Below are 10,172 nucleotides of genomic sequence, written 5' to 3' on the forward strand. Positions count from 1 at the left end.
CCTCCCAGCCACCTTTAAATCAGTCACTTCAGCAATGAAAATGCAAACATGATAGACCCTGGGAACACTTAAAAATGCACTATTTGCTCTCATGGGTTAGATTTTATAGAATGAAATGTCAGAGTTTTTGATATTTATTATCAGAAACAGGGTTAACATTTGGAGAAATGTGTCCAAATACACATCCCTGGGAAGAAAAGTAAGCCAACAGGTCAGAGAACAGGGTGTAGGCAGAAAAACAAGGTGCTCAATGTTGCTCAGTGTTGGGCAAACGTAGACAAGTGGGTGCTTTGGTGAATAAAGAGCTTGCTGATAATGGTAAACACAAAATTACAAATCAATTTCCACTTCTTTATGAGGACCACAAGATAATCAATTGTACATATATATGACCACAATGTTAATAAAGAAGAAATATTATATTTTATTTAGTACTTTGGCCAGATCAGTCCCCTGGAAGGGATCATAGGTTTGGGAAAGAACAAGACGCCATTATCATTTCCTGACATGGTCACAGTTTTCCTATTTATTTCCACTCGTTCTGCTTTATTCTTTCTGCAAGGAGAGCTTTGCTAGCAGATCAGTAATGTCTGGTTCTTGCCCAAATATCCCCCCCTAATAAGAATGAAAGTTCTCACGGATTGGACAACCACTCTGCAACATTCCTGAGAATTGAATAATATAATAATCTTGAAAGTCAGCAGAGTGGATTATCCATTTTTTTTTTTGGACTTGAACTTGTGAACTTAACAGTAGTGCTGCGAAAAACAAAAAGCAAACGTGCAAGCACTTTGCCCAGTAACCTTCCATGTAGACTTCGCATCTTAAATACACACAACTGAAAAACAACTACAATTTTTGGAAAATTATATACAAACCCGATATTTCTTTTGATTACATATAAATACAAATTAACTATCTTTTTTTTCCTAAAAAGTGGTTATAATAGTAAATAAATACAAAATAACTCTGACCATTATACTTCATGTGCTGGAGTTGAACCCATATAAAATGTACAACTAAATACATTTTAAATCTTTAAGGAATAATTCTCTGATTAAAATATTTGCTTTCCCAACTTCTTTTTCGTAGATATAAATATATTTTCAAAATAGCTGTGTTTTTTTTCCATTCCGTTCCATAAATAAAGTCTTCATTGGGAAATATTAAAGTGTCAGCTGGTTTTTTTTTGGGGGGGGAGTAGGGTTTTTTTCTTTTTCTAAAATATATATATTTATTTGTTTATTGTTGCTGTGCTAACGACACCCACAGCCCTCCACAACCATGTCCTGATAGTTTTTTAGCACAACCTTTTCATTCTCGTCTAGGTACAACATGGAGATTGCGCTGAGCTCCGTTGGCACACAACATGCCTTTGGGATCTTGGAATTCACAGAGTTCACGAGCGTCTGTACTATGGCATGGTTAGTGGAGTTCAGGTGATCCGCCAGGGGAAAGGGACATTCCCCATGGCAGTAAAAGGCATGATAGCCTGGAGGGGCCACAATCCAGTCGTTCCACCCCACATCGCTGAAGTCCACGTACAAAGGGTGTCTCTTGCAGCTGGACTTGAGGCGCTTCCGTTGTTTGTGCTTGGCTTGACGCTTTTCTCTTCTGTGGAGTGGATGTCCTTTGCCATCGTGGCCAAAAGTCACTAGCAATGGCCTTATCTGTGACCAGCTATGTTTATCTTGGTGCAAAGACCTGCTGATCCTCACATGTCTCTTGGAGACACCTGGTTTCTCCTCCAAATGGGCCACTTCCACCACAAACCCATAGTTGGCATGTCCCTGTGCAGTCCACCGCGTCACGGCCGGGGTGACATCAAAACTCTCCCACTGACTTGTGTTCTGATTCACTAATCTGGTGTCCAGTAGTCTGGTCACAGGGAATTTCAAGCTGGTTGCTGCAGGCTTTATAATTTCATAAATATTAATTCGGTGCTGGAAACTATCGTTTCCCAAAGTTTCCTGTATCTGTTCCCGAAAAATCTGGAGTTCCGCAGACGTGATGAACTCTTCCGTGGGGACAGAACTTAGGTTGAAGAAGAAGCGGCGGGCTGTTTTCCCACTCATCTCTGGGAGTTCTTCTACGGCTTCTAGTTCGATCAAAGTGGGGAGAAAAGGGAAAACATTCAAATAAGAGGGCCAATGGTAAGTGACTTCTTTATGAAAAGTCTAAAACCTCACTGGACAATTCAAGTTAAACTGCATCGAAGTTTGCAACCAGAAAATAAAAATGTCAGGGCTAGAGGGACCCTGTCTGCCTCCTTCCCTTGGCCCTGGGTTTAATGCTCAACACTAAAAAGGAAATAAAACTCTCTCTCGTCTCTAAAGTGAAAATAGAGTCTCGTTTTCCTTTTTCTATATGATCACATTTAGTTTGTAATTGCTATGCTTTTAATCCAATATCTGAACCTAGCTCCTAGGTAGCTATAATAATGGAGGAAATAGTGAAACACTTCTTTGGAATTCGCAGACTTTAGGGGGAAAAGTCAGTACTATAGTTAGCAGAGGGCTAATGACTGAGGGGCTGAGGAAATGATTGCGTTTCTTAACTAAGAAAACGAGCTTTCATGTCAATCCCTTAAGCGGCATGTGAAAACATCACTCTACAATTTAGATGATTTACAAATCTCAATATACAGATTTCAGCCTCTTAATTAGAGACTCCGAAACGCAACATCAGTGATGACATTTTACAAAAGCGCACCCTACCATTTTGCTCAGAACTCTAGAGACAAAGGTATGGGTGGCACTGGGACACTGTAGTAATTAAGGATAAAGAATTTCAGGAGAAATGGCTCCCGACTGCCTGTTCTCTCATCTCCATCGTATCCTTATTCAACCCCTGGGCCAACGCAGCAGTCTTAGACTCTGGCCCGCATAACAGTTGCTCTGGGAAGGGGTCTGCGAGCCTGCATTTCCATCAAGCTCTTAGGAAGAGATGCTGCGAGCTATGGGCCACGCTTCAGTGTCAAGGATACAAAAGATGTTTCTCGCATACAAAGGAAGAGTGACAAAGAAGCAGATTTGTAAAGCCCCTTTTATAGAAGAGGCCTAAGTATTGGCCAGTGAGTAAGGATTCAGGCTACCATCAGCCAGCCAGGGACTAGAACAGGGGAGTCGTCTAAAGCTCTTCTGCTTTGACATGGAGAACACTAGGCCAGCTGGGTACCATTCACGGTCCTCTTGCACCTGCTTGCCAATACGTTCTTGATGATACCTTTGGGGACCCATTCATGTTCTGAACTCCACTATCAGTTAATGGTACTTTAGGGCAGGGACGTTCCGAGAAAGTCTGAAGGACTGCATGTAGCTTCTTTTGCAAAAACTTATTTTGATTGCTCTTCTTGGGTCCCTTAATGTTTCTGCCTGAGGTACTTCTTCAAGGGAAAAAGAAAAACAGTAGCAACATCCCCCAAATCCTAATCACACCAAATCACACTGACTTCTCCTGACATTGGCACAGAAGGTTCATATGAACTTCCTTTAAAGACAGAATATAAAGGCCAATTACCCAGGGCCTTCTACAAACAGCTGCATTAGTCAACAGAAAAACACAGTGGCAACAAAACCCCTGAATCCAATTCACAAAGAAGGAAAATGTGACAATCATAAGTACACATGCACGCATATAGACACATATATGACCATAGGACAAAAGCAAAGGGGCAATCCCCAAGATAAATATGGGAGACAGGTCATTGAAGCAGCAGAGAATAATAACTGTCTAAGAAATAAAGTCAAGATTGCCATCTTCCAGCCAGAAGCATAGAAACAGCCATTTCCTGTGGCCTGTCTGTCACTCAGGAGGTAAGGAGTATCAGCAAGACAGAGTAAGTGGCCTTCACAAGAGAGAACAATGCACTACCCAATACTAATGACAAGAGAAAGACCTATCTCCAATCTCCCAACAGCATTTCTATTTCCCTAATCCTTAGAGGACCCCATCCCAGCCTTCATTCCAAAGTATCTACTGTTACTGTTCACTGAAACCATACACAGAAGCCAAGAATTGAAAGACTATCTCAACACAGGAGGCTAACTGCCTAAGTAGGGTCAGGACACAAACACCTTTTCTCTTTCAGGGAACAAGGTGCAACCTCTTCTTGAGGGTGGGGAATTGAAAATCTCTTTTAAATAAAGTAAATTATAGGAAAAGGCCTCTACAAATCATGGCAGCAAGCCTGGGGCTCAGAAAATACAGAGAGGGTAATGTACACTTTCTGGAGGCTGAACTGCCTGCTAATTCTCTGTAAACATCCCCTGTTGAATCAGCTGAACTTGCTAAGGGATTTCAAGATTTTTACCTGGCTCCAACCTGAATATCAGGCTCTTAGTTCTTAATCAAATGGAAGGAGTGATTAGCTGCAAAAATGTTAAAAAGAAAAGGGGAGAGGGGGAGAGAAAATAGGACAGCAACACCATTCCATTTTTTTCTAGAAACAAAGCCCAGATTTAACATTCCACACTATGACCATCTGTCTATGAACTACCTTACAACAAGCTCATTAGAGAGGAACCGTGATTATCTTCGCTTTGTGAATGAAAGAGCTGGGAATTCAGAGTTTAGGTGACTTCTCTTAGGCAACAGAACTAATGAGTCTGCGGCAATGCCCAAGTTCTAGCCATCAGAAGGCAGGAGGAGAGAAATCAAACCCTAAGCAGCAGTCCAAATCCTTAGGAATTGGTACCTTATACCATGGTAACTGCCGAGTGAGGTTTTGTTCTGGGAATGAAAACATATTGCCCAGTTACCCTTTTGGACATGTAGACAGAGCTGAATGAACAGAAACGCGAAGTGACACCACCGGACGGGACTCACAGACATTGTTCAGAACCTGCTCTCTGTGGCTACTTGTTTGCCCTGAAGTAGGGCGAGTTTTATTTCAGAAGTTATCATTAAGCTTGGAGGATTTTGCAACCCTTTTTGGACAGAACACATTCCTCCATCCAAACGACAACAAAGCCTGCGGCTGCTCCAGACCAGCAGCTGAATCTCACTCCTGCAACAAGATGCAAGGGGCTCTGGGCCACACATGGCTTTCTACAGGATAAAGTCAATGACATACCAAAGAGAGAGAACAAAGTTAAAATTCACAGAATTAAGTTTCAATCTTTGAGATAATGAAGGCAGTGGTGGGAAAGGAAAGCAGAGCCTGGTGGTTGTTAGTAACTCCACGTGGTCTCTGCTCCCCTGAGCACAGCACCTTCAGGAGGGCTCTGCCTCCGGAGGTCCAATCTAAAGACTGAGTGAAATGCCGCAGGGGCACAAGGACAAAAGCAGCCTGGAGATGAGTCAGGAGGAATCCAAAGAGACTGCTGACAAACAAGAGGCACAGGAAACATCAGTGGCAAGGACTATCTGCAAACTGAGCAACTGTTTTCCCCACAGGGTCTCGGTAATCACACCGTGACAGCTAGAGGCAGATAGATAGGAGCATTCCTGGTGTCTGTGTCCAAACGCATACTGGAATTTTGGACCATGCTTTCACCATCACAAGGCAAAGCCACTCAACAATGAACAGTCTTGCAAAATGTCCTGTGTGCGTAATGATGATAGAAAAGAGATGTTGCAGTAAAAATGACATCTAATTACACCAGATAGGCTAGTGCAAGTTACTACTCTCAGCAAGTCCATAACTTCTATATAGCTTTACACATGAAAATCACATTTAAAGACAGAAAGTTTTGTTATGAACCCAAGCACACCGAGTTAAACTAACACAGAGAGACAATGCTTTGCCTGTGTTTATCAAGTCACTTCCAAGGGAAGATTGAGAAGATGCAGATTTTACTCAGGAAACTTTCATTCAGTTGTAGCTTTCTTTGTGTTTTAATGGACTTAAATGATCCTTGTAGCTCCGTTTAAGCAAGGATAAAGTATATACTTGGTTTCTACAAATAAAGAATAGTTTTCATGCTAGTAAATAAAAAAATACACAAATAGTCAGGTTTTCACGTTAAATCTCCAGAGGCATCAGGGGAAACAGCTGTGTGCTCCCCCCACCCTCTTATCTACAAAAGCTTTCTGATCACAGTCAACTGGGAGAGATTAGAATCACCTCAGGGTGGTGGGGATGGAGTGAACCACACCTGAGTCTCCTTGCTCTCTGTGGGCAGATCCTGAAGACCAGGACCACTATCTTTCAAAACTGAGAAATCTGTTCGAAAGAGATGGATTTTAGAGTGCCCTTCCTGAGTAGCTGCCTCTGGGAAGATATACCTCTTGCTATGTGACCTGCCTGTGGGACTTTTTCCTATAATCAAGCAGACTTCTCAAAGTTTAAGCCATCTCTTGGGCGGGGCGGGGGGGGGCGCTACCATTTCAGGGCAGAGATGTTATTTTGCTTGAAATTTATCGTCTCAGCAAGGCAAAGCAGAATCTTAAAAGGGGAATGTCTCTCCTAGCTCCCTACTGTTCTAGAAATTGCTGCTCACTGACAGACAACTCTGCATGCTTCTAGAACTTGAAGGAACTGATATTCTATTTAGAATACATTAAGCCAAAAGAACATTTAAAGTCACACACACACAGAGAATTGAGACAGAATTGAGCTGAGGCGTGATGTTTAACTAACTGAACTAAGAATTTTGGTCTTAAGTCTCTAAGACATTTCGAACCCACGAAACGTCTTTCTGACGAAGTGAACAGAAATGCCCTACCTTGGGAAGCCACATTCATACCCAAAGAAAAAAAACAACCCACTGCCTTGCCTAGGAAGGTAGCACTCAGTAGAAGAAACAGCTTTAATCTGAAGACTTGCCCTGTCTCCAGTTAGTGACTAAGATTTAAACACGAGACTGGAAGGTCACTGTAGAAACAATAAGATTGATTGTGGAATTGATCTCCCACGGGGATTAGATAGGTATTCAAAATCTTTCAAACTAGGCCCAGATCAACAGTAAATTTGAATGCTTTGGGGCCCTGGGGCTTTTAGTCTGTTAATATTATCCTTGAACTTTCGGCCCTTGGTTCCGTCTAGCTCGAAACTCCAGCGTGAACACAAGACACAGAGCTTTCGAACAGATTTTAAGGAAGCCAACCCTCCACCTTCTCCTGTGCAGTTCAGGCACGTTTAGCTGACTAGGGACTGGCCAGCCTTTTACCCTCTTCCCCATCACTCGTTTTCCCTCCAGTTCTTGGAGGAGGAGTCTGTCTTCTGGCTACCTGCCAGGAAAGGGTGCGGACTCACCAGTGGGGAATCCCTGGCTCGGGGCCACAGAGGGGACGGTACAGAAGCAGAGGGGCCGTCCGCTGTACTAGCGGAGGCCCGGGCTACCCGCCGAGTCCCCGCCCGCCGTCCCCGCCCCGCCGCCCGCCACCCGCTCACCTTCGTGGTGGAAGCTGCGCACGGTGTTGGCGCGGCTGGTTGCCTTCTCCAGCCGGTGGTCCGGGGCGGGCGCTCCTGGCTGGCCCGAGTGCCGGCGGTACAAGTCCAGCATGTAGGGGGGCACCACGGCGTCCTTGCTGGGGGTGGGTCTCTGCTTTAGGCCGAACATGCTGAGCAGCCTCAACTCAAACTCACTGAGAACGTCGTCCGAAGGCCGGGACAAGGGGCGGCCGGATGCCGTGGCGAACTTCTTGCGGCCCAGCTCCGGAATGAGGCCGGCCGCGCCGCCCAGGAGGACCTGGGGAAGCAGCAACACTAGAAGACAGCGGGTCCCGGCCACCATGGTCGACCTGCGGACAGGGCCGACGTGAGTCACCCACGTTCCCCGCCCAGTCCTTCGCCCGCCCCCGCGGCCCCGGCTCCCATAGGGCTCGCTGGCCCTCTTGGCATGTCATGCTCAGGGCTACAACCCGGATGATCAAGAGGATGGAGGATCCCAAGTCCCTGTGCTTTCTCTCCTCTCATCCCATTCTCTGCCTACATTGAGCTTCCCACTTAGGGCTTGGTCTTCACTCCCAATAAAAGTCAATGACCATCATGCACCTTTTCATATGACAACCAGCTAGGAAGGTGGTGTCAGGAAGCAGGGAAGCCACCGGCTGGTCTGACACACTGCATCTCTTACAAAACTATACTGTGCAGCGCTCGTTTGCACATAAACAGACCCAAATGCACATGTGACTTCCTTAGAAGCGCCGTATAGAACTTCCTGGTAGGCGACTATAGCTAACTTGTAGATTCGGTAAGCGCTAAATTCAAGATTACAACTTTGGACTCCACTTTCAAATTGTGGCCCAAGTCCCTAACCTCGGGGTTGACCCACTGGCCACTCTGTCCCCTTCCCTAGACCCCTGTTACGTCATGCTCTTTACTGCAATTATGTAAATGGTAGTTTCTCTGAATGCACGTGTAAACTGTGACACATCACGTCCTTGCAGTAAACACACAGGGAGCCCAACTGTAAGTACCTTCCTTCCTAAATGGACCTAGCTCTTAAGCCAGACTTTAGGTCTCAGGCATAATTTAAGGACAGCCAAGGTATCTCTACCGCAACTAACGGGTGAAATCCACTGAGTTTCTGTAACTTTTTTTTTTTTTTTTTTTTTTTGTAAAGCCATTAAGTCTCTGACAGACCTAATTATATACCGAAAACTGGGGAGAAGGACGGACCGGCAGAAGAGTGCAGCCCAGGTGGGCAAGGCAGAGGGGTCTCGGGTTTGGGATGTCTGACCCCCTAGAACGGGCTTCGCTGCACGTGCACCGGGAGAGGGTCTGTTTATGTCCACTCGACCGGTCCTCCGTGGCGCTCAGAGCCTCATGGAGAGAACGCGGTGTCACCCGTCAGCCCCGGGTCCCGGCCCGTGTCCTCTACCTTTAGGAGACCGCAGTCCGTCTAAGAAGCACTCGAGGGCACGTCCATTGAGAGAGTCTCCACATGGAAAAAGCTCTGTCCGAGGGACCTGGAGCAGCGACCGAGTTTCTGTTGTCTTTCTTCGCCTGGTCCTCCTTCTCTGGGTGTCAGCCGCGTCGTCCTTCTCCCCGTGGGGAACGGTGTCTTGGGGTGGACCAGGTCGGCCGAGGAGCAGAGAGGTGACGGGGTTGGAGGCAGCAAGACTGGATCCGCCGGGCGAGGACACCGGCGCGAAGTCGGGAGCCCAAGTCACTCTCCCGGCAAGTTCAAGAAGTCTCCAGCCAAGTGCTGACACACAGCCTCGAGCAGGGGGAGGAGTGCGGGGCAGGGACGGGAAGGGAAGGGAAGGCAGAGGCAAGGCTGCCGCTGTCGTCGTCCTCAGGGATCAGCGCTGGTAGGGCGCGGGGCGGGCTCCGGGACTCGCCGGGCGAGGGTCGGACGCTCCACGCTAGCTCGGCCGCGACCCATGACTCGGGGCAGCCATCCTGGGAGAAGCCGGGTCCGGGGAAGGGCGCAGCGAAGATCTGGGCGGCGGACGGGCCGCCACTCCGCATCCCTCAGCCTGACTCTGGCGCACCCCCATCAGCGCTCGCCAGCGGAGCCCGCAAGGCTGCGGCGCCCCGGCGTCCTGGAGCGCATTCTCCAAGCCAGTTCAGCCGCGTCCCGGGCCGCCAAACCGGGTGACCTCGCGGTCGGAGCCCTCGGGCCAAATGTCTTTTGTGGCAGCTTGGGGTCCGCTCACTCCTCGGCTCGCGCGCCCCGGACGCTCGGTGTTTGGTTGGAGTGGCCCCACATTCCGGGCGCGGCGGGGCTGCCGACTCCCGGCTCTTCGCGTCGGTCCGCGGCTCCGGCTTCTCCCGGGCAGCCGAGGCCACAGCGCCAGGCGCGCACAGTCAGAAGCTCCAACCCGAGGCTTGCCGGTGTCTCGAAGCCACGAGTGACCCGCGCGCCGCTCGCCCCGAAGGCGTCCGGTGACCGGCGGCGGCTGGGGAGGCGACGTCCCGGGCTGCCTATCCCGGGCAGGCTGTGGGAAGTGCAGCGGCGGGCGCAGCGCGAGCCGGGCTCAGCGCGGCGGGGCGAGGACTCCGGCGGCGACGGCGGAGGCGCCGTGGCGCGGCGCTCGCGGCTTTTAAAGGGGACGCCGCCTGCCGGCTCCCCCTTGGAGGCGCAGCGCGCCGGGGATCCCCGAGCGGGCGGGAGCAGCGCGCAGGGGTGTGGACGGCGCGCCCAGCGGGGCGGCCGCGGTGGGGCGGGGCGGGGCGAGCGCGCGGCCACTGAGGGTCGGGTCCCAGACGAGAGTGACGCTGTCCCTCGGGGACCTGGACCTGCGCCCACAGCAGCCCAAGTCCAGGGCAGACCCAGGGT

At 48.8% G+C, this 10,172-nt stretch overlaps 1 protein-coding gene across 3 annotated transcripts; it reads right to left on the bottom strand.

The window, feature by feature from the left end:
- Positions 1 to 400: 400 nt before the first annotated feature.
- On the bottom strand, positions 401 to 8,907 carry Bmp2 (bone morphogenetic protein 2). Of its 3 annotated transcripts, none has more exons than XM_050134310.1 (3): positions 8,769 to 8,907; positions 7,337 to 7,686; positions 401 to 2,098 (listed from the first exon to the last, which is right to left on the bottom strand). In XM_050134310.1, exons 2-3 carry the CDS (start codon positions 7,677 to 7,679, stop codon positions 1,257 to 1,259), a joined length of 1,185 nt encoding a protein of 394 aa, XP_049990267.1. In that variant the 5' UTR covers positions 7,680 to 7,686; positions 8,769 to 8,907; the 3' UTR covers positions 401 to 1,256. The 3 variants fall into 3 exon arrangements, with proteins under 3 accessions (XP_049990267.1, XP_049990269.1, XP_049990268.1); XM_050134312.1 differs by having other exon boundaries at positions 7,337 to 7,634; positions 8,769 to 8,902; XM_050134311.1 differs by lacking the exon at positions 8,769 to 8,907 and adding an exon at positions 8,531 to 8,745.
- Between the last annotated feature and the right edge of the window lie 1,265 nt (positions 8,908 to 10,172).

Source organism: Alexandromys fortis, unplaced genomic scaffold (assembly GCF_014885135.2).
Source record: "Alexandromys fortis isolate MF-2015 unplaced genomic scaffold, M_Fortis_MF-2015_v1.1 scaffold_6, whole genome shotgun sequence".
NCBI lineage: Eukaryota > Metazoa > Chordata > Mammalia > Rodentia > Cricetidae > Alexandromys > Alexandromys fortis.

What these genes read in the sequence shown, in the direction of transcription:
- Bmp2 (XM_050134310.1), bottom strand. Translation starts at nt 7,679, where the DNA reads ATGGTGGCCGGGACCCGCTGTCTTCTAGTGTTGCTGCTTCCCCAGGTC. An exon ending in GCGCAGCTTCCACCACGAAG is followed by an intron (nt 2,099 to 7,336) that starts GTGAGCGGGTGG and finishes TGATCGAACTAG; the next exon opens with AAGCCGTAGAAGAACTCCCA.